This window comes from Lissotriton vulgaris, chromosome 1_1, assembly GCF_964263255.1.
Source record: "Lissotriton vulgaris chromosome 1_1, aLisVul1.2, whole genome shotgun sequence".
NCBI classification, from domain to species: Eukaryota; Metazoa; Chordata; class Amphibia; order Caudata; family Salamandridae; genus Lissotriton; species Lissotriton vulgaris.
In genome coordinates, this window is record NC_141685.1 from 1,918,729,244 (window position 1) to 1,918,754,309 (window position 25,066).

At 45.1% G+C, this 25,066-nt stretch overlaps 1 protein-coding gene across 1 annotated transcript in view; it reads right to left on the reverse strand.

Annotated features, from left to right (window-relative positions):
- Positions 1-25,066, reverse strand: part of CSRP2 (cysteine and glycine rich protein 2) — a 159,378-nt gene that overhangs the window by 73,170 nt on the left and 61,142 nt on the right. The window contains exons 3-4 of the mRNA XM_086919568.1: positions 15,137-15,305; positions 9,588-9,717 (exon numbers count right to left, since the gene is read on the reverse strand). Of these exons, the coding sequence (XP_086775694.1) occupies positions 9,588-9,717; positions 15,137-15,305 (299 nt within the window). The remainder of the gene's footprint in view (positions 1-9,587; positions 9,718-15,136; positions 15,306-25,066) is intronic.

The window sequence follows — 25,066 nt, forward strand, 5'->3', positions numbered from 1 at the left end:
GGTTTTTCAGTTACACTAAATTATCACAGCACACTCCCAAACCAGCACAGTAATTTTTAAATAAGCTGTGTGCATCAGCGCTCCCACATGTGATCTTGTAAGTGCTAGTGCGAAAACTGTGCACAACGATGATATCAATGAAATTTTATAATCTTTACTGTGGTTTTAAGAAGCTGTGCGCGTCAGCGCTGTGACAACAGAAGCCATGCTCGACAGCACTGTTTCCTCCAAGCTTGAAAGTCAAGAGTTAACGCCTTTTGTAAATGTTACGTAAAAGTAATATTCCAGCGCTGAGTTATTGAGCATGCGCAAACAGAATGTGGTACTTCAAGATGGCGGCTACTGCGATTTCAAAATGGTTTCTGCGTTCCAGTTGCACGTTCCAGCAACCTAGATGAATTTCAAGCATGCGCAGAATACCGATTTGTCTTTTCAGTCGTTCAATAAAGACGAAATAACCTCCAGCAGAAGCTAATCAAGCTCACCCCCGGATGTCTGTGGACAAGAAACTTTAAAAGTCTTTTTAAGCAGTCAGAAGTAAACAGGTAAAAGAAAAAAAAAAAATTTTCCTACCGTCTTCCGATGCCTTGTTTCAATGTTAAAGTCTTTCGTTGGTGTCTGAATTGATAGTTTTATTTCTTTTGTGCCACAAACTCATTTTAATGTATCCCTGAACATCCGGTCCGTGGAGTTGATGTTAGATACTTCTTTTTATACTTTGCTGTTAAGGTCCCCGATGTCTTTTTCTCCCCGCGTAGGTCAATCGTCGCCAAAATGTAGAAGTGTCTTCTTCACGAACACATCGTATACATGATGAGTGGTTAAGAAGTAGTTTATTCAGAAACAGTTATGTAATAGGACCCCATTCAGCAACCAGCTAAAGACAACTGCCGAACATTTAAACATCGCTAGGCAGCGTGAACGCCTGACATTCCAGAACACACTGCTGCACAGAGATGCAGAGAAGACCACCACATCATCCCCACGGGACCCCCTGGTGTTCAGCCAGCACAGTACTCATCGAGACCTCTTCGTTCCAATGGTCTGTTCTTCTTGTGGGCCAGAATGTGACAGGCTGCTCTGTCCCCCAGGGCCTGTATGGGGGAAGTTTCCGTCATGGACAATCGGGCTCGTACAGCCTCTGCAGCACCCACTTACTTGTGTGGAAAGAATGTGCCCTGCATCCCGCTCTTAAGGCTCTAGAACAGTCCTGCTCCTGTGGGGACAGATGCAGCGACACTCTCTCTCCTCACACCACCATGGCTATTGCAGCCGCAGACCTGCCCTGTTCGGTCATCGGCCCAGGTACTGGTCGGGCTGACCCAGAGCATGTTTGCACCTCCGGACCATCTCCGGAGCACTCTGGGTGTGTCAGAAGATGGCCGGCAGGTCCATGAGGCAGCAGTGAGCCCCAGATGCCCTCTGTTCATGGGCACCAAATGCTTTGAAGATTCCTAGACCGCCTCCAACCATGCTGGCTCTGCCCTTTGTCTAGGTCTCTGCCTCTTGGGGACTCTGGCATCCCATGGCAAGTATTTTTGGGCTATTTAAATAAGGATGAGGAACGGATTGATATTTTGCCAGCAGTAGCTCTTGGAAAACTCCGAGGGGGCATGGCTTTGCAGAATGGCTGCCCGGCAATCATTTATTAGTGCTGAGCGGTATCATCATTTTAAATGAAGCAGTACATTTAAAATAAGAACTAGTCATGAGTTTGACCCACACAAACTCAGGGTGAGTTTGCTTTGAGAAGTCTGCTTTGCCTTCGAGACTTCCAAGGCATTTTTGTTGTTTTAATTAGCCTGGATATTCCCCCAGTCTGCCAAAAGGAAATCCCACATGGTTGATATCATATTTGCTTCAGTCCAATCAACCACCAATTTAGAAAACAAAATCCGTCACATCTTATCTGTTTAAGATCACAGACAAAAGCAGACAGGCCGTTCTTCTTTGGGCCCAATCGGCGAGGTATTGTTTGAATCTCTATAGACCAACACCAGTGTTCCCTGTGGCTAGAGAAGGATCAACAATCATTAGGACAACAGACTGTACAAGTCCAATGACTCTTCCACCCTACTAGAGCAGAGTACTGACATTTCTTGCAATGTATAAGCTTTCCCAAATCACAGCTTCTGGTTTGACCCATTCAAACCGGATGGTTCAAACCGCGAGCTTGTATTCCAGACAGTTGTTTGTTAAAATCCACGATAATAATGTAATAGAATTTGTCTTCCACCATATGAACGTCCACAGCTGTGCAACAAGTAACACCAGTTCTGCTTATGACAACTAGGGGGAAGTTACCATAGATATTTATGCTGCTAGTCCATTGAGTGAAATTTCAGTATGCCCTTAGTTGTGAACATTTCATAAGGAGCCTCCAGGGTGGTTGGTTTAGGATTCGACACAGTGAAATTTACATGGATGTAGTATGGTAGAATTTCCGGGATTTCACATTATGCTTGTGTAACAAAATACTCTTTTTGAATTGCCACCCCCTTTGCTGGATTTTGCTATTGTATTAACTCTTAACACTGTGGCACAGCTGCACCACACCCAGTGTATGTACTCTGACCCCCCTAAAGAACATTTAGAATTAGGTAATTCCTAATTGGCATATTGATTTACCCGTGAATCTTTGGTGCACAGTTTTTGGTGTCGTCAGGGCATTTAAATTAAATGTCACTAGGGGCCCGCAGCATCTGTTGTGCTACATCTTAAGTGACAAGTACAAGCATGCCTTCAGGCCTGCCCCTGCTGTGCTGCCCAAGTGTGCAGTTTTAACACTGCAAATTCAATTCATCATAGCAAAATAAGCCTTTTGCCAGGCCTACGCCCTCCTTTTTATGTCGAGCCTAGGTAGCGTGCAAGCACTGTATGCAAGACGGGTTGTACCATATTGACTTATGTCCAGACTGCTGCTTACCATAGGTGGAGTCCACTGTCGCTCTTCTTTGCTGCCTCCTAACAGGTTCATGCAGCAGACACGCCATTTACCGTGAAGGCTGAGGGGCATCAGCAAAGTACAGTTTCCCCATGTTTTAAGGGTCATGTGTTTGGGAGAACTTTTTTTTTCTCTGTTGCCCTTCCATGCACTAAAAGCCCAGCTCTCGTCTTGTGCTGCCCCCCCCCCCCCCCTTACCACCAACACCACCTCCCATAGCTGCGTAGTTACAGTCTTGCTGCTTTAAAACCCTAGAGCAGGAACCAGCAGCTTTGCTGGTAAGGCCAGTCATGTCTCTTCATCCCTCGCACCCAGAGCTGCTTGCACAATGTTTCCCCGACACGCAGCCAGGATCTTGTTTATACAAGCACACACATTATACATTTAAACTAGTCAGCGCAATGCTTAATCTTCAACCATTTCGGCAGCACACTTCATTGTGTTCTGAGACAGCAGGCTCCATGTGGCTGTAGCTGCACACAGTGTGCACTCCAGATGCCTGTGGGCACGGCGTGTGCAGCTGCAGTCACATGCGATATCCCCAAGCACGCCCTATGAAAATGTACCTCAACACATTCTTCTGTGCACTCATATCCACCCCATGTGCAGCCCCATGCTGGTACAGCCAGTGTGCTCCATGTGGTCTCAGTGCACTGCACATGCAGCCACTGAACATCACTGTGAAATGGCTAGTGGGGCCCTGGCTCATCCACTGTCTTTCCTGCAGCCCTGGTACACCCTACAGATAGCCATTGTAGAACCCATCCCATCATGCAGCCAGTGCCACATCCGGTCTTCCCTGCAGCCCACATAACTTTCTGCTGCCCCATACACACAATCACTCCAGATCCTACCCCTCCCCCTGCAGCCAGGTGTGCCCAATACAGCCCTCGTGGGGCCCCCGCCACATCCACTGTCTTTCCTGAAGGCCTGGTGCACCCTAAACCACCCAAGCTCCAAAAGAACATTTTCACAAACATGCACTTTATGCTCTAACCCTCTGTGTTGCAATTTCACAGAAGGATAGAGTCCATTTAATAGGCTTTGAGAGGGTCACTACCTGACCCTGGTATTAGGACTTTTATTAAGATGAATTATTATGTTGCTCCCTCTCTCTTACTGTAGTCAATATATGTTTTTATGGACACAATGCACATCAATTTTTAACCAATTGCTTTTGATAATTGCAACATATCTCAAGGGTATAATAGTGTATCTTGATGGATCGTTTGTATATCTAACTTTTATTATGCTGTTGTACAATACATTTATTGTGTAGGTTATCTTTAATATGTTTTTATAGCTTTTATGACACCAGTTGTCGAAATAAATCTTATAGAACAACAACAATACCCTAGGTATTGACTCTGAACTGGTGGAAAACAGAAGGACTGCACCTGCTGTTGATTCTCTGGAGAGAACCCCAAGGGCTGGACATACTCCCCACCTGTACTCAAGACAGAAGCACAGACTCCAAGGGGTAGATGGATAGCCTCCTGTTTTTCAAGGAACATAAAATATGCAAGAAGTCCAAATCTCTGCTGAGTCCAGCTGGCCAGTTCCAACTAGATTTCCCCAGTACCCTTCTGGTGGTTTCTGCAATATGAAGGCCTAACCCCCAAGGGGTGCCCAAAAGATCCTGGTCCCTTAGCTGGTGTTGTAATGTAGTTCCTATTTTCCCTATATGCCCTGCACATTGGAATAACATAAACCGCAGTTTAGACGTAGGACTGTGATCTTCTGGGTCTCTACTGACTATGTTAGACTTAATTTAGGTTTGCGCCGGCTAGCTCAGAGGTCACTTGAAACTTTCTTGACTGAATAGGAACTGATCAGCTTCCCTGGCTCAGACAAGAAGGGATTCAGCTTCTGACAACCGCATAAACATGACAACTTTGCTCCCCAGAATAAGAGTCAATCTCTAGAGTCGTGTGAAAACAATAAACAATTATTTCACGCAGTCAGACGTGCGTTCTTAGTTTCACCAGAGTGCAGAGAAGAGAGAGACGGGCGTTTTCAATAAAGGGTATGATTTATTGAACAGTCTTTCTTCTCATGCAAGAGAAATGGATTGCCACAATTGCAATACTTAATATGAAGTAAATTACATACAGTAAAAGGAGTATTATGAAATAATACTGTAAAAGCATCGATATGGTTTCTTAGCCATAAGATAGTTAAAATGAATAAAATATATACAATATATATATTGGCTAATTACCTCAACTGGTGCTTCTAACTATGCCTACCCCGGTGTACCTGATCTAAGCCTAATACGTGGGAGGGAGTAAGTAGCAGTTTAAGTTAAGTTGGTTTTGCCAAGAGTTTGATCTAAGAATTCTCTCTAAGGGTGTATCTTTGGAATAAAATGTAGGAGGTCTGGTATCTCCCTCTCAGGACCCGATATCCCAGTCACCCGCAAGGTTAGGCTGGAAACGCCGGAGCTGGATTTTTTCGGCAGGAGAAAAGACAGCGTCTTTCTAAGCGCGTCAAGGAGGAGGGGCAGCGTCCGTGGGCTTCTCGAGTCTGCTGGGCTCTCTGCAAGGGGACAGCGGTTCTGCTCCAGTATTCACCACCGTGTGTTTGCTTAAGGCAACGTTGGTATATTTATACCTGAAAGGTGCCGAGTTTGACGTAAGTTTTGGACATAAGACGTCAATAAAGATGTCACTAAGAACTGGTCGTTCTTACAGTGCTCGCAGGAGTTCTATTACAAATCAAAAAAAAGCAAGCGGGGCTTTCCCAGGTTGCTGGGGGTTTGGTGTGTCGAAAGAACTCTGTGTGCTCTCTAGGAATCTAAGGAAGTAGCTTCTGCTGTGTCATGGACTGCAGAGGCGAGTTACTGAAATATGGCTCTGATTATTATGCCATTATAGGGTTATTTATTGATTATAGCCGTATAGGGGCATAAGGTCACAATATTGATCGGGTTCCAAGATAAAACACATCAGTGTTAAAGTGGGCACTTACCCCGCTAAAAATGTAAGGCTGGATACTTACAAACTTCTTCCGAACTTTCTGTAAAAAAGTCCAAGGCTGCCACTGATGAAGTGATCCAGACTTCCAGAAAAGTTACCAATTGTGTATATAGAGGGTTTCACCAGGACCAAAGCAGAGCAGCAACCAGATCACTCCTTCCTGTGCCCAGACTTCGGTCACTTGGAGTTTTACCACCTTTAACATCAAGAGCTACGAACATCCCACCAGACCAGAGGCTTCACTGAGGTCCTGTGCTTATGCTGGCAGCCACTGGTGCAGAGTCTCTATACAAAACCAGCTGGCACCATAACCGGCTATTAACCTCGTTGATGAGAATTTTCTCCAGAAAGAAGATCAAAAGTAAAACGTTCTACTGAGATGAGCTTAGTCTCTGTATCTGATAATCACGGTCAGCCTTCGCTTGGCTTACTCTCGGTCTAGCACCCAGATACCTATAGCTGGTGGTAGAAGTATATAAAAAAAATGAAAACTCATCTCTGGTCAGGTGCACCAGATCTGTTGTTTTTGGTGTCCACTTACCCATTGAAATTATTCCTATTATGTTTATACAATTAAGTGCGATTTTTATTGTATTATATTTTCTACTTTATAACCGTTTTGGTACTGATAAGTGCTTTACACATTTTGCTTATGTTTGGTAGCTGTAACACAGAGTCAACAGAATAAAGGGCTGATCTCAAGTTTCAATTGATTCCGAATGGAGCCTAGTAAGGAACAATGTTTTATTACTTGAAAAAGACTACAATCCATTTGAACTAATAATCCACTTTCTAACATTGGTGTTGCAAGAAATTGGGTTATTGGTAAAGTGAAGTAAAAGCGCCACTGAGGCAACAACCACAAATCTTGCCAGAGTGAACCACAGAAGTCACTAAATTACCTTGTGCTTAACCCTCTGGTAGGGTGGCACAAAGCAGTCAGGTTTAACTTGGAGGCAATTTGTAAAGTATTTATGCAGCACACAAACAGTAATAAAGTAAAAACACAAGAAAAATCCCAAACCAATTTCTATAACCAGTGTAAATCAATAAAATGATACCAGATTGACAACAATTAATTTAGTAGAACTAGAGATCTGCAATTTTAGACTTTAGGGGAAAAAAAGTGCCAACAGCATAAAGGGCCAACTGAGGTTATCTGGTTGCACCGGACCGGGACAAAATCACAACTTCAGGCTGATCAAGGATGTAGTGTGGGCCGGATACAGGCACCAGATTAGTTCCACTGTGTGTATTACCTTAGGTCCTTGAAGCAAGGCTGCAAGTCTTCCATCAAGTTGTGTTGCACTGCTTTAATCCGGATGAGGAGCAGCAAGGATTTTGAGGCCCTGCATCTAGTGAAGTCCGTCCCATTCAGGAGCTACGAGGTGCTGCAATGCAAGATCCTGCGTCTGGTTGCATCGTACAGTTAAGCAGGAAGAAGTACATTCTGATGCCAGCCAAGATCAAGGAACTGGGGAGGCAGCTCTTGGGAGTAAGGGTCTCACTCCAGCAGGTCTCACACAGGTCCATTTACAGATCCAACCTGGTCTAGTGAAGCAGGTTAGCTGGGCGGTTGCAAAGAGGACTCTGGAGCTTGCTGGGTCCCTGTAGCTCACATAGGAGTTCAGCCAATTGACCCTTACAATCACTCAGGTTAGCCTGGGATGAAGATAAGCAGGTATAATGTTACTTCTCGGATAGCAAGACAGGCATGTAAGCAGGACAATCTTTCTGTAACTTCCACAGGTCCCGGAGTGTCCCGTAGAGTGGTTCGTAGGGTCCAACATATATACCTGGTGCAAGCTTTTGTGTGCGACAGACACCCCGTCCTACCCACACATCTGGTTCTGGAAAGTTCTTCCATTCCCTTGTCAAGGCTCAAAACTGTTTAGGGTGTCAAAAGACTGGTGTCACATTCCTTAAATATGTGCCGTAGGTTAGCCCCTTTGAAGTTTAAGTGGGGCCTCGCACCCTCACCATCCTTGCGAGATGGCCAATCCTTTTCATAACTAATTTCCTTTTGAGTCACTGTCTGGGAGGAGTACATAAACCCTCAAAAGCAGGAGGTGTTTTTCTACTAGGACATGTAAATCTTAAACCCAAATGTCTTACTTTTTAAATACCATGCACCCTATCCTAGGAGCCTTTAGGACCTACCTCAGGGGTGACATCTGTATGAAAAGATAAGGTTCAGGCCAGCCAAAATGTTTATTTTGCCAGGTAAAAATAGCAGTTTAAAAGTGCACTATAGGGTGCTGTGGCACGCCGGAGATGTTTTAAGAGGATATTTTAGTAGTTGGTGCAAGGAGTGCTGCAGGCCCACTGGTAGCATTTAATTTACAGGCCCTGGGCAGAAGTAGTGCCAATTACTAGTGACTTCAAGTAAATTAAATGTGCCAATCAGATGTAGGCCAAGTGTACCAAGTTCGAGAGAGACAGCACAAGCCCCTGAGCACTGGTTAGCAGTTGTTAAGCTAAGAGCCCTAAAGCCAACAAAAACAATTTCAGCAAAACAGGATGGTGAAGGGAAAATGTCTGGGGGTGTCCCTGCAGAGAGGGCCGGGTCCAACAAGTTTCCAGCTGTGGGATCCAGGACTTGTGTTTTAGCAAATCTACTCAGCTACTAAGGTTAAAAATAAAATGTGCTAAATTCACTGAATGAAACAATTGTTTTAATTGGGTAATTTTTTGATTTTTCGAAATTATCCCAATTCATTACGATTTTGTACCTTTTAAAAGTCTAAATGGAACACAGAGTTTGATCAGTCTACCCATTCTGCCCAATTTTCATTCCCTCTTTGCAAACCGGAAGAGGGAAAGCGTCCCAACCCACCCCTGAGATTAATAAAATTGGGAACCCAGGTGGATAGAGTCCCTTTGACGGTTAAGTGCTCGGACTGCTGGCATCGTTTACCTTTCTCAAAGGCATAGAAGGGGAAGCTGCCGGTCCCAGGAAAAAGCAAACACTGGCCTTTGAATTGCGAGGGGGGCGGGGGGGGGGGTGGCAACTACCTGCAATAAGTCTAGATGGCCTCTAGTTGGGACATGGACCCATAGAGTAAGCTGGTGATCACAGAGGAGCCAAATCTAGGTGGTCACTGCCACAGCTGAGATATAGTGCCAGCCAGACCATGGGGGAACAGTCTGGATTCCACACAATATCAGACATGTAAAATCCATAGGGTGAGGAATGCATATGGGAAGGAGTCCTTACCCCTGAACTGCGCCCTTGACAATTCTTGCTTTAGGATCGGAAATATTTCATAAGTAAATATCCCGCTTTCCTGGAAGACCCAGCTTTTCAATGAAAGCTGCATGAGTGAAAATCTAGGTAGCTACAGTGGAGACCAGAACTGCATCTTCCAGGAAAGTGGGATATTTACCTATTCAAAGGATTTCAGAGCCTACAATAATCATTTTGGGACTTTTCGGAAAGAACCTTAAGCTCTTTCGGCACAAGTAGGGGTGTGAGCAGTACATTCCACATAAAACCATGGTTGACTGGGTTGTATTAAAAACATTTAAAAAAATTAAAAGGACATTCGGTACCAGATTCAAGCTACAAACATACTGTAACTATGATCCAGAGCAATACATCTGTTGATTTGCAGTCTCAAAGTAGGCACAAACTAATAAATAAATAAAAGGCCATGTAAACTTACTTTTCCAGCACCCATTATCTTTTCTGCAGCATACACAGACTCCCCACATCTAGAGCATTTTTCAGTACCTCCAAATTTCTGAGCAAATTTAGAAGTATTGGTGTTGGTGATTGGCCTCTGGAATGCACTTCTGCAATTGAAATATGTTGATTATTTAATAGGGAGTACGGAAGATGTTTTAGACTATGAGAAATGCAATAGCTGGTTTAGTACTGAATCTATTGAACATCAAAACCCTTGTCATAGACATTCTCTCAAACATGAACAGAGCTAAATAGAAAAAAGAAATAAAACAGAATGACTGAACATTGATTGAAGTCTTACTTATTCTTTAACAATAGTGGAAAATATATGTTACCAGTTTTCTGTAGCATGCACTACCCCTCAAGGAGGTGACCCAGTGCATTTCATGGAATAACATAGCTAAATATATAACATACTAACAATGGAAAAAAGAGTTCTAAAGAGAGGCATCTTATTAAGAATAGCATAGGTTGATATTCCCAGATTTCAGGCTAGACTAGTTTTGTACATTTGAAATTGGGCGAAGATGGTGAAATCATACCAGAGTGTTCCCAGAATACCATCCCTACTCAAAACCATATTCAGATAGACAAATTTATTTAGCTAAGAGGCCCAGTGGACAAAGGAGACATACATCACTGGTAGGATAGGTGGATCACATGGTAACATTCTCTAGTGAAGAGGTCTACATGGGTGAAATAACAGCATGGCTATATAACATTTTCATCCACTAATTGCTTTGTCAAGGGGGCGTGGTCCACTCACCAACCATGCTTGGCATAAGAACCACGACAGACTGTATTGTTTAGAGATGTATGAATACGATATCTTGAGGAAGATTCTCACATTAAAAAAAAGAAAAAAAAAAAAAGGGGGCTACTAACAGCACTGACTTTTTGGTCTCTGCATACTTCAGCCCATGGGGGGCCTCAGGGGTAACTTAGTACCATATACTAGGGACCGATAGGGTAAATCAGGATCCAATCTGGGATGTACCCAAGTACTTGCCATAAAAAATTAAGGGAGAAAGAGATTGGGGCCCGATTAGCAGGCTCCCAGTCAGACTAGTCAATACCAGCTTGGCACAAGGCAAAAAGTGAGGGTAACCATGCAGAAGGATCCTACCTTCCTAACACGTGGTTTCTGCTTGAGTAGGGGTTTACCCTGCTCAAACCAATTTCTCACATAAGATTTTAAATAAATCAAAATATTTTTTTTTTATGGCTGTCAAAAAAAAAAAAAAGTTAGCACAGATTTTAGGAAGAACAAGCAAAATACAAGGTAAAGGAAAAACGGCAGAGTAAGAATCTTCAAATGCAAAAATATATATTTTTAAAGTGTCAATATCAGATAGAAAAGTGGTCTTTGTGAAAATGAAACAGTAGAAAGTGAAGAAAATGGTTTCGAAATTAAAAACATTGCAGAGAGGGGTTCAATATGAAACCAAACGAGTGCTAGAGAAAGCTTACTCCACTTCCTGGAACTGATGCCGTCTCTGTAAACCTTGGAAATATCTGCCACTTTTATGGAATATCTCATTCCGTGAAGAATTTACAGAGCAGTGTCAAATTTCAGAAAACTAGGTGCACATAACGTTGTTTCCCATTTTCCTTATGGGAACTTTAAAGTTTAAAAAAATATTCACTGTATGCACCTTTTTAAACATCACCCACACTCAAACACCTTGCTTATAGGTAAAGAAATAAAGCAGAGACAGAAATATGGTCTCCCTCAAACAAATAGATAAAAGGGAATTATAGCAAGTAGTCCATAATGTTCTACTTCTTTTCCCAAACCTTTGTTGATATAAATCCATAGGTATTACAGTGAAATAATGCACCAGAGAGGGAGAGCTAGTGAAGCTGGCAAGACCCTTATTTACACAGTGCACCTCCACCTTTATAATTCAAACAATGCTACTGTGCAGCCAGGCAGCACGCCCCGATAACAGTTTCACAGTAGCATTGTTTGAATTATAAAAGGTGGAGGTGCACTTTGCAAATAAGGGTCTTCATACATAAATAAAATAAATAGCTAAAATGATATGTTACGCACAGCAAGAGGATGCAATTCTCAGCCACCGACCGCATCGCACAGCAGCATACTCCGACGACATCTGCTCACCTCCACGGACTGGTTTGTGGTCATCAGCCAGATTCCGGCTCCCTTCTACACCGGACTCCCGGTTGTCATCCTCCAAAATCACAGATTACGCTGGTTGCGGGACGTGATATCCTGATATCATAACACGCCAGACCCTCGCCTTGGGCAGAATCCTGCATCAATGACCACAGTCTGCTTTCGATCCAAGGTTACCATTATCTAATCATCGGCTGCCCGTATCCAGCTAAAAGATGGACCCCAGCAAGCACGCTCATTCCAACCGTGGGCTACTTCCTAGGCATCTTTTTTAAATTTCAATCCTGATGATGATGATCCCAGAATTTCTCGTGGGATCGAAAAGTAGTCTACACCTGCATCTTAACTCTATACTTTAATTCATTATTTATGTGGAGCACAAGATGTATTTCTCATTGTGACTTTTGCATATTCACATTTTTCTTTCATAAAAGTCACTTTTAAAGTCACTTGACTGTGGTAAGGAACTCGGCTGATTTCCTATTACCCAGTCACGTCTAGCTCACTCCCTTTGCAGATTTTGTTGTGCGTTTCTGTTGGACATGGCCCTTTCGGCAGGTTCACCCCTAAAACTTTCCACCTTTTCTGTGACCGGACATTGGTAGTTTTTGGCCACTGCGCACTTTGGCATTGTGGCCCAGTGTAAAGTGCGTGCGCGCTATGAGTGCGTTCGGTGAGATTGGCCTGCCATCCATTAGGAATGCATGGGGGATATGTGTGTTCATGGTAATTCCTGGTTTGAGAGGAGTGCAGGGGCGAGTTTGGTATGTATGAACTTGTGAGAATAAATGCTGCGCAATGGTGTGCACAGATTTATGGTGACTGGTGGAGAAATGGCACTTTTAGAAGTTTGCATTTCTGTGTGTATGTATCTGCCTGCCTGATGTGAATTGCATGTCTGACTTGTGAGTGACAGGGGCTGGTTAGGGTGTGTGGCTCCAGGAGCCAGGGGGGAAGTCAGCCCAGTGGTGAATAGAGAGATCTGCATGCAGATGGGAGGGAGGAGTTGCACCTGGGACCTGAATATGACTTTGCCTTCCCTCCACAATGCTGGTGCCACGCCCTGTGGTGAGTCATATCCCTAAGCCCACAAAGGAGAGAGGAGCTTTGCAAAACAAAGTGCTCTAAAGCTCCCCCAAACCGGTCCTAACTGGTATACCCAAGCCCTGTGCGGTGACGAAAAGGGTGTATAAATGAAGGGGCTGTGACCCCATGAAAGTGTTCTCTGGTGTGCTGTTCTAACTTGAGGGGGGCCGGCTGCTGCTGCTGTGCTCCAGGAGGAACCACCACTGGGGACTGTCTCCCTCCTGGAGGGCCCTGTGAGCTGGCCTGCCTGGGCCTAGCCCTTGCCCCCTTCCTACTCAAGGACTTTACTCTGGACAGACCGCCTACCTGGATTTTTGCTGAAAAGCGCTACATCCTTACTGAGGAACAGTGTGCTTCGTGGGAGCAGCGCTTTCATTTTGTCCCGCTTGCCCCTCTGATTGTTTGCTGAAGGCACTTCTATTTTTAATTTGCAGCACGGAGAGGTGCCTGGGGAATTCCCCAGTATTTTATATTCTTGCGGGAGCCCACCCAGCGTCTTGGCCATTTGTTTTGCACATTTAAACAGCGGGTGCCCACCCCACTCTTTCCTGCCTCCAAGCGGGTGCCCATCCCGCATGCGGACTGGTTTTTGTTGAAAGTACACTTAGCAGGTGCCCACCCCGCAAGTGTTTTTACTTAAAACGGGAGCCTACCCCATATTGCCCCTGCAGGAAGGAATCGCCTGATGGGTTCCAGTTCCGCTTCCCCTTGGAGGGGGAAGACATGCAGCACCTCGCGGGTTGCCTGGAAGTCCCAGCTCCACGGAGACTGTACTGGAAGTGGTAGAGGCCTGAGCTGGGCTCCCGTGAGTCAGGAGAGAGCCCCGGAGCCCCAGAGAAGTCAGAGTGTTGCATGCTCCATGTCATCTGCCCGCCGCCAGCAAGAGGAGACCCAGGACTGCCGGGGAGCAGGGCAGAGCAAAGGAGACTGGCAGTGCTGAAGATGCCCGGAAGAGCAGAGACCGCAAGGGAGTCCCAGGTGAGTGGGACGTTACCTCCCAGAGCCGGTATAGGTTGGTCTTCAGCAGCCCCTGCAGGGCAGCGGACCGCTCCAACTTTGTGGCACTTGACATCTAGTAGCCCCAGTGGGGGCTCTGTAGGACCAGTGGTGCCTGGTCTCATTTTGTTGTGGGGCTTTAGTGGCACAGTGAGTGCTAGTGCCGGTTTTGTTTCCAGCTGCACTGCCGGGCAGCTGCACCGTGGGGCAATCTTCAGTTTAGGGTCCAAGTGGGGGGGACTCTCAGAGTGTTGCCCGTGCCATATTCAGCTGCCCTGCGAGCGCAGGGGCAGCTGCAACGTTTGGGCACATTTATTTCGTGTAGAGTCCCAGAGAGGGGATCAGGGGCACTCTGGTGCCCGGGCTCATTTTTACAACTGCCCAACAATTAGTGGGCAGCTGCCACGTTTAGGCAAATTCATTGCACACTTTTACTTCACTGCATGTGCAGCCAGCCCTGACTTTTGCAGGACATAGGGCCTTCTGAGCCCCTGAGAGAGGCCAGTTGGCTGGAGGCCAGTTCCAGGGTGTTGGGCCCCCGATTGGGGCACACTGTGTTTATACTGATTGTTGACCAATGTGTTTATGCTGGTGACGCCTAGTACCTCATGTGATATATGTTTAGGAGGTTGGCTCATAATGTGGTTTTATCCTAATGTGTTCATGCCGAATGTGATAATGCGGAGGTCATTATTGTGCCAGTCATTACTGGTGGTGTTCCAAGTCTATGATAAATCTTACTTTTACTATTTCTACTGTGATTATTCTGACTGTGGTCCATGTGGCCCGGTCTTGTGTTTATAATCCCCTGTAAACATTGCCCAGTGCCAGTTGGTACAGTATATATTGTGTGATTACCATCTAATGTGTTTTATGATAATACAAAGGCTATTTTTTATATAAACTTGTGTGGAGTTACTTTTGTGGTGTGCCTAGTGTGTTGCTGCTGTGTGTGTTGGCAAATGCTTTACACAGTGCCTCCGGGATAAGCCAGACTGCTTGTACCAAGCTACCAAGGGAGGGAGCAGGGGTTATCTTGGTGTGTAACTCCCTTGCCCTGACTAGAGTGGTGGTTTCTGCCTGGCTTTGGCGCAAGCCTTAGCGAACAAGAAATCCCATTTCTAACAGTTTCATTATGTGTGAATAAATATCTTGATACTGTTAAGACAATCATTTATTGTGATAATTTGGCTAAAATTGTTCTGATTATCTTATTCAAAGGGACCGCTGTCTCTTATAATTAAATCAGCAAGAGGATGCAACATAAGATTCCATACGTTTTTGTTTAGTAAGTGCAAACATACTCATCTGGCTTAATGCCTAGTCGCTCTCCTCGGTCCATATTGAGTGTGCCTGCTCCTTGCCCATAGCCGTAACCTTTCGGGCCATACTTCTTGCCATAGCAAGACCTACAGTAGATCTCATCATCATGAATTGCTACTGTTGTGCTGTCCAAATTCTTTCTGCAAACCACTGTAAGAAAAACAAACATACATTTAAATAAGAAAACAAAAAATGTTGACATTAAAAGAACTTTGAGATTGGAAAAAGATGAACGTTGTAACAAAAGAGGTTTATGGTGTTGTAAAAGCACACAGCTAGGCGTTACTGCTGTACTATATGCCCCTTGTCATGTCACAAATTTGGCGATCAGAGATTGCATGTATGTAATAGGTCACAAAGAGGTACGTGTTGGAAGATGCTATTGTTTTGCAAATCATTACATTTGACAATTTTTGTGTTTTATGTTTTGAATTGTATTGTAACCATAATGCACCTTCTAGAGAGGTCTTGGTCATTTCTGGGTTTCACAATATTGATCTTAATATCAAGCCATTGATTAGTTTATACATTTCTCAGTAACTGCCTTTTTGTGTGGTAGTACAATTTTTTCATCTAGTTAACCCTGCTCTATTTCCGACTAGAAGATACAGCCTTTACAACACATCATTGACCATGCATATGCCTTTACAAAGAAGATGGAAGTATACATCAGGTAAGTGAAACCACGCCCCCTTTTAATTTCAAATATAAGGAATTAGCGTAAGGGGGTTTTAAGGGTTGGGTAGGGCTATTGGGTGGTAAGAGTATATGTAAGGTTTAGGGATGGTCGAGTTTAGGGAGGGTGATAAGATTATACACACACACACACACACACACACACACACACACACACACACACACACACACCCCCCCCAACCCACTTACTGACAGTCACCAGTAGGTAGTTATAGCTATCCCCTAGTTTCCATAGGAAGAGGGATTCGTTTTGCTAATAACTTTAGTGCAGTTTGATCAATCTTCACTAAATTTGCAAGACTAGTTTGTCAGTCACTTTGGCTGTTGTCTGGAATGTCCCAATCAAAACCTAATATTTTTTTTTCTTTTAAAGAATCCAGTTAGGGTCAGACTAGTTGGGGCTGTTTTATGGTCTGGTGGGCTTGCATTTCCTGATGAATCCCCGAAAACATTGCTTGCTGCTAGAACAAATGCATGCAGTCTCTAAGCAATACCTTGCAAACACCAAGGAGTATCTATAAACATTTACAAACCTGTCCTGATGTGCAGAAGTAGGACACTTTAGCTATCAGATTTGCTAATGGGATGGGGAGTGGGGGGGCACAGGGCTTTTAATTTTGGTGCCCGGGTCCATTTTCTGTCCCGTCCCGACCCTAAATTCAGTAGTATGTATATATATATTTTTTTTATTTGCACTCAGAATTTCACACCGCTTCTGACCCACTGTCGGTAACCTTACAGACTATGTGTACCAATAGGTCGCAACAGTGAACTATGCTCTCTATAAGACATACTTTACACCACACGTGACGTCACATACGACTTTATAGAAAAAATGGTCCTAGACATTTAATGTCTAGGACCATTTTTTCTATAATACTTGACACCCAGGTCCCCAAAACACCTGCCAGTTTCCAAAAGAGGTGAAGCTTGTTCCTAGGGTAGAGCGTCATATTTATATGAACGCAGCCTTGGCCCAATTTCGGTGGTCTCTGTGATGGAAAATGTAGAGACATGGGCAGTGCACGCAAGTTCATATTTTTTTCTAACACTAATTCAAATAGACATTAAACTTACGAACATTTCGCGCAATAAAAGCATTTTAAAGGAATATGTATGGAAGTGCAATGAGTGCAAGAGTAGAAAGGGATAAAGAACTTTTACTCATCTCTTCAAATCTTCAAACTACGTGCATAGCTAGAAACCAGGGCACGAGTTCACAACTCTTTGCATACAATTTAAACCAGCATGAAAATAATTGCCCCTTTTGGTGTGCACTTCTGCAATTGTCTAAGCATCTTATGAAAGAAGGCTCTTCAATATTAAAACAATATTCTTTCAAAGTGATTGAGCCCATTTTAGGATTACAGGCAGTGGCCCCTCAACCCACACCCCTTTCCACGTTACCCCAGCAGTCAAGCTCTCGTTTCTCGTGGTCAAAATATGCCCAACACAAGAGGAGCGTCGCGTGACTCTGGAGAGCTGGCAGGCATTGTCCTGTATCCTTCATCAGGCCAGCACTGCTCATGTTTCAGCTAGATCCGTGTAGAAGGTACCTGAACCTTGGATACAAAGCCTGGGGTAGGTACAGCCTACATTAAATAAGCATTTACAATGCAATGGTCTCGGCATTATTAAAAAGGTAGAGCCATTGGCATTGCTCATGACTTTTTTTTTTAATCATAAATAAATGGCAGTCATTTACATTGACAATAGCTTAATCGTTAAATAAATGGCATGGTCATTTACAATGCCAATAGCTTTATCGCTCGCAAATGCGTGACCTATTGCATTTACACCCACATAGAGCCACCCACACAGAGCCACCCACAGAGTCATTCACACAGAGCCACCTACACAGAGCCACCCTCAAGTCAAGTCAGAGAATTTATATAGCGCACTATGTACCCAGAGGGTCTCAAGGCGCTTAGACAGGGGAGGAGGATTACTTGTCAAATATCCACGTTTTGAGTTGCTTTCTGAATGCTAGGTGGTTCTGGGTAAGGCGAAGGTAAGCGGGGAGTAAGTTCCATGTTTTAGCAGCCAGGTATGAGAAGGATCTGCCTCCCATGGTGGTCTTGTTGATGCGAGGAACAGTGGCGAGGCCTTGGCTGGAAGAACGTAGTTGGCGGGAGGGAGTGTAGAAGGACAGTCGTGAGTTGAGGCATTCTGGTCCGATGTCGTAGAGTGATTTGTGTGCGTGGGTTAGCAGTCGGAAAGTGATTCTCTTATTGACGGGTAGCCAGTGGAGGTCTTTAAGGTGACCAGAGATGTGTTCGTTGCGTGGGATGTCTAATATGATCCTGGCTGAGGCGTTTTGGATTCGTTGGAGTTTCTTCTGGAGTTTAGCGGTAGTGCCTGCGTAGAGGGTGTTTCCGTACTCCAGTCGGCTCGTGACCAGAGCATGGGTGACTGTTTTCCTTGTTTCGGTGGGGATCCAGCGAAATGTTTTTCTGAGCATGCGAAGAATGTTGAAGCAGGAAGAGGATACAGCGCTGACTTGTCTGTTCATTGAGAGTGAAGAATCCAGGATGACGCCTAGGTTCCGAGCGTGGTCTGTCGGGATGGGTGCTTTTCCGAGGGCTTCCGGCCACCAGGAGTCGTCCCATGCAGAGGGGGATGTCCCTAAGATGAGGACTTCTGTTTTGTCCGAGTTCAGTTTCAGACGGCTTTGTTTCATCCATTCGGCAACTTCTTTCATTCCTTCGTGTAGGTTAGTTTTGGCGGTGCTGGGGTCATTGGTGAGAGAAAGGATTAGTTGAGTGTCATCCGCGTAAGAGATTATGTTGAGGTTGTGCTGGCGGGCGATGGCCGCGAGGGGGCTCATGTATACGTTGAAGAGGGTGGGGCTTAGTGAGGATCCTTGTGGTACGCCACAGATGACTTCAGTGGCCTCGGACTTGAATGGTGGGAGGCGGACTCTCTGGGTTCTTCCGGTGAGGAACGAGGTGATCCATTCAAGTGCTTTTCCTTGGATTCCGATGTTATTGAGGCGTTGTAAAAGGATGCTGTGGCAGACTGTGTCGAATGCTGCAGAGAGGTCGAGGAGGATGAGGGCGACTGTGTCTCCATTGTCCAGTAGAGTTCGAATGTCGTCTGTTGCTGCGATGAGGGCGGTCTCAGTGCTGTGTTTTGCTCGGAAGCCAGATTGTGAGGAGTCTAGGGATTTGTTGGCTTCGAGGAAGGCGGCGAGCTGGTTGTTGACAGCTTTCTCGATGACTTTGGCCGGGAATGGAAGGAGCGAGATGGGGCGGTAATTTTTGAGTTCGGTGGGGTCAGCTGTGGGTTTTTTCAGAAGGGCGGTGAGTTCAGCGTGTTTCCAGTCTTCCGGGAAGGTGGCGGAGTTGAGGGAGCAGTTGATGACATCTCGGAGGTGCGGTGCTATGATGGAGTCTGCTTTGTTGAAGATGTGGTGAGGGCAGGGGTCTGTGGGGGATCCTGAGTGGATGGAGTTCATCAGGCGGATGGTGTCCTCAGTGGAGATTGGGTTCCAGTTGTTAAGGGTGTTCACGGGGGGAGAATGTACAGCAAATGGTAGGGTGGGTTGGTTTCCGGGTTGGTTGCCGAAGCTGTTGTGGATGTCTGCAATCTTGTTGTGGAAGAATGAGGCTAGGGAGTCGCAGAGGGCTTGAGAGGGGGTGATGTCGTTGGAGTTGGCCGAGGGATTGGAAAATTCCTTGACAATGTTGAAAAGTTCCTTGCTGTTGTGGGCGTTGTTGTCAAGTCGATCCTCGAATGCTGTTTTCTTGGCCTTTCGGATTAGTTGGTGGTGAGTGCGGGTGGCGTTTTTGAAGGCGTCCTTGGTGCTGGTGGTTGGGTCTTTTTTCCACGCTTTTTCAAGGGTGCGGCAGAGTTTCTTGGACTTCTTAAGATCATCGTTGAACCATGAGGCCTTTTTGCTGCCAGGTTTGCTTTGACGTTTTTTCAGTGGTGCTAAGGTGTCGGCGGTGTTGGATAACCATAGGGTGAAGTTGGCGGCGGCTTCGTTTGCGTTAGAAGAGTGGGCTGGGGAGTTTAGAAGGAGCGAGGCGGAGATCTGGTCCGTGGTGATTTTGTTCCAGTTTCTTAGCAGAGTTGGTTGGAGGTGGTTGGTGGGTTTTGGCTTGTTGTAGGTGAAGTGAACGCAGCTGTGGTCAGTCCAGAGGAGATCCGTGGTGTGGCTGAAGGAGACATGATTGCTGGAGGTGAAGATGGGGTCGAGTGTGTGACCTGCGATGTGGGTGGGGGAAGTGACTAGTTGTTTAAGTCAGAGGTTGGCGAGGTTGTCTAAGAGGGTGGCGGTGTTGCGGTCGTTGAACTTTTCAAGGTGAAAGTTGAGGTCTCCCAGAAGGATGTAGTCTTTGGAGGGGAGCGCGTGTGGGGTGATGAAGTCCGTGATGTCCTCACTGAATTTTGCGCGGGGTCCTGGTGGTCTGTAGAGGAGGGTGCCTCTGAGTGTGGTCTTGGGGTCGATGTGGATCTGGAAGTGAAGGTGTTCGGAGTTAGCGAGGTTGGCGTCAGAGCAGAGGCACCCTCACACAGACAGCCACCTACACAGAGCCACCCTCACACAGACAGCCATCCACACAGAGCCACACACACAGCCCCCCCCACACACACAGAGCCCCCACACACACACACACACAGAGCCCCCCCCACACACACACACAGAGCCCCCCCCACACACACACACACATACACGTGTTACCATCCTTGTGGGGACTATGTGTTTTCACCTGCCTTGTGGGGACTAACCCTTCCCAATGTTTTAAAAATATACCAATAACAGAAAAATGTTAAGAAAAAATTCATAATACAGGATCCTGCTTCAATTTTACAAATATGTTATTTAGTCACGCGCACAGAACCATCATTGTGGGGACTTGGACATGTGTTACCATCCTTGTGGGGACCTACTCAATAATTCTCATTTCTGATTGAATACACTCATTATCTAATAGATAAATGCTATTTTTCAGTGCCATACATACACAACATGATACTTTAGTCAAATTTGAATAGGGCACTATGTCCTAGGTGCACCTAGAACAGAGATTTGTCTAATAATGCATTTTACAGTAGAAAATGATCTTATATATAAAGTGCATGGACAGGGATTCACGGATGTTTAGCTTATTACTGAGTGCACACAAACATTAAGGAATATGAAAACAACACAATGCTAAATTAATTTAGAGGCTTAAGATCCTGCAATGGGGTCAGATGGCAAAACCAAGTTGCCATCTGACCACCTAGTTGTTTTTCATCAACCTCACCAATTGGCACCATCTACGTATGGCTGTGCATTAATAGTCCCCAAAGAGATGGCATGATTTTATAACAATATTCTAGAGCTGACAGAGTAAGTGTTTGATGATGATAATTTTCAAGCCCCCACAGAGATATTGCATGATTAGATTGATGCCCAAGTCCCTACAGATATTGTGGTTTTGGTGTACGATGATAGTCATGCTGCAGTTCATGCAGAAATAATACTTACAGTAATGCACACATCCCACAGAGATAGTTTGTGATTATAGGAATACCCAGGTCTCCACAGAGATAGTGTGGTATTATAGCCATGTTCAAGTCCCCACAGAGATAGTGTGTGATCATAGTAATGTTCAAGTCCCCACAGAGATAGTGTGTGATCATAGTAATGTTCAAGTCCCCACAGAGATAGTGTGTGATCATAGTAATGTTCAAGTCCCCACAGAGATAGTGTGTGATCATAGTAATGTTCAAGTCCCCACAGAGATAGTGTGTGATCATAGTAATGTTCAAGTCCCCACAGAGATAGTATCTGGTCATAGTAATGTTCAAGTCCCCACAGAGATAGTGTGTGATAATAGTCATGTTCCAGTCCCCACTGAGATAGTGTGTTACTATAGGAATGCCCGGACCCCCACAGAGATAGTGTGTGATTATAACCATAATAAAGTCCCACATAGAGAGTATTATGATAGTGTTGTTCAAGTGTTGTAGAGAAAGTGTACGATGAGTCATTCTGACATTCATTCAGAATTCGTATAGCGCTTAATTATAGTCACTCTCAAGACCCCGTTGACAAAATGTGTGATTATATTCATGTTCAAGTCCCCTCAGAGATAGTGTGTGATTATTGTTATGTTACATCTCCGCAGAGATAGTATGTGATTACAGTCATGTTCAGGGCCCCACATAGAGAGTGTTATAACAATGATGCTGAGGTGCTTGCTGTTATAACAGTCATGCCGAGGCTCCTGCAGAGGTAGTATGTGATTATAATGATGCCTAGGTCCCTGCTCAGGTAGTGTGTAGTTACAGTCATGTTCAAGTGATGTTGAGATATGTTGTGATTATACTGAAGCTTAGGTCCCCAAAGCGATAGTGCATGATTAGGGAGGCCCACTAAGATGGTGATTATTGACCTATAGAGAAAGTGTGTGATGCATGTAAAGTTCCAGTCCCTCTAAAGACAGTCTGTTATGATATACATGTTGATGTCCCTGAAGAGATAGTATGTGATGACAGTCATATTCAAGTCCCACAAAGTTAAAGTATATGAACCCCCTTCCCCACAGAGATAGAGTGTAATTATAGACATGCCAGGTCCCCATAGAGATATGTGTGATGAAATTCATGTTCAATTACTAAAAGATAGCGCTTGATTGATTATATTGATGCCCAGGTCCCCACAGATATAGTGTGTGATTATAGTGGAGTCCAGGTCCCCACAGAGATAGTGTGTGATTATAAGGATGCCCAGGTCCCCACAGAGATAGTGTGTGATTATAAGGATGTCCAGGTCCCCACAGAGATAGTGTGTGATTATAAGGATGCCCAGGTCCCCACAGAGATAGTGTGTGATTATAGGGATGCCCAGGTCCTCACAGAGATAGTGTGTGACTACAGGGAAACCGGGTCCCCACAGAGATAGTGTGTGTTTATATGGATGGCAGGTCCCCACAGAGATAGTGTGTGATTATAAGGATGCCCAGGTCCCCACAGAGATAGTGTGTGATTATAAGGATGTCCAGGTCCCCACAGATATAGTGTGTGATTATAGTGGAGTCCAGGTCCCCACAGAGATAGTGTGTGATTATAAGGATGCCCAGGTCCCCACAGAGATAGTGTGTGATTATAAGGATGTCCAGGTCCCCACAGAGATAGTGTGTGATTATAAGGATGCCCAGGTCCCCACAGAGATAGTGTGTGATTATAGGGATGCCCAGGTCCTCACAGAGATAGTGTGTGACTACAGGGAAACCGGGTCCCCACAGAGATAGTGTGTGTTTATATGGATGGCAGGTCCCCACAGAGATAGTGGCTGTTTATGGGGATGGCAGAGCCCCATAGAAATACTGTGTGTTTATAGGGATGGCAGATCCCCATAAAGATATGTGTGATGATAGTTATGTTCAATTACTCAAAGATAGCGTTTGATTGGTTATATTGATGCCCAGGTCCCCACAGAGATAGTGTGTGTTTATGGGGATGGCAGGTCCTCACAGAGATAGTGTGTGATTATAGGGGTGCTAGGTCCCCACAGAGATAGTCTATAATTATAGAGATGTCAAGCTCCCCACAGTGATAGTGTGTAATTATAGAAATATCCAGGTTCTCACAGAGTTGGCGTGTGATTATAGCATTACCACAGTCCCCGCAGAAATAGTGTGTGATGACAGTCTGGTTTAATTCCCCACAAAGGTAGTGTTTGATTGATTATATCGATATCCATGATCCCACTGAGATAGTGTGTGATTATAGACTTGTTCAAGTCCCCACAGAGATAGTATGTCTCCACAGTGATGTCTGTGATTATAGGTTTTATGAAGACTTAAACAGATAGTCATAATCTAGTGGTTTAGCAAACTAATGTAGCCACTTCAACAGTGGCAGCTGCTCCACTAAGGTGGAAAAGCGTCGCCCCACTGCTTTAAAGCAGGGCAATGGAAAAAAGGAAAGGATAATAATGGACCGTATTATCATTTTATTTTTAGTATTCCAGTTGTTTGACATGGTGTTTCTGGTTGGCTAGGGTATGCAGGTATGGTAGGGCAGAACCCATCAGTCTAGTAAGGGTAAGATAGTAACACATCAAAGACAACTCCTGGCAGAGCAGTCAGGCTTATCCCAGAGGCAATGTCTAAAGCGTTTGCACAACGCACTCACACAACAGTGACACTTTAGGCACACCATAAAAAGCGACTCCACACAAGGTTACATAAAAATATCTTTTGTATTATTTATTTTTAAAAAGTTAGACCACAATCACATAAATCACTGTGCCACTAGGCACTTTGTCATGACATCACATAAAGTCATACAGCACTTTTGCCAATTGGATAATTGTCATAATTAACAATGTTAGTGAACTTTAGTAAATACTTAGAAGTGAACACCACACTGAAAACATAAGGCCTAACATTACAGTTAGTGCAATCAAGACAATAACGATTAGTTAAACATGTTTCCACTTGAACCGGTGTCACCAGTCTGACAGGGCAATCTTTTAAGATAGTTGCTTCCAGCTTTGTTAACACCCAACTACATCCCCTCTACATCCCCCTGCCTCCTTCTACATGAAAATGCTCCACTGGTTCCCGTAGAAACAGAGAAAATGCCAGGAATTACAGAGACGCCCTACGGGGCAAGAAAATGCCAAAAGATCTCCTGCCTGCACGACGGGGAGAGAACACGGTCTATGAGTGCTTGTGCTCACCAGTGTGATAGGGCCACTGGCCTGCACTCTCTGCAAGGAAACACTACCGGTTTCCATGGAAGCAGGGGAATGACAGAAGTACAGGGGTGATCTGCGGGGTAAGGAAACACCAAAGGATCTTACTCCTGGAGATCAGCCCAGTGGGAGGTCTGTTTGTTGGTGCGAGCACACTATCCCTGGGTGCTCGCACTATCTAGCGTGATGGGTCCACCTGCCCCCACTATTCACAACAACAGAGCCAGAAGCCAAGGGGAGCCAAATGCCTCCGGTACAGCTCCGTAGTGTGGCATGGGTACGAATCTCTTCATGTTTCGCTGCAAGCGGCCAGGTGCAGCTGGGAGGCTCTTGCCTTCCTTAGCAATGCCCGCACCCAGGGGCTCACGTCGGCCACCTAGGGTCTCACATCGGCTGCATGTGGAAGCATCCGAATGGACACGTGAGGCTCTGGTCACTTCCGGGTGTGGCTGGGCTACATCTTCTGACATCCAAGGGAACTCCCGGGCTGATATTCCTTGCTGCTTGGGCATGGCCT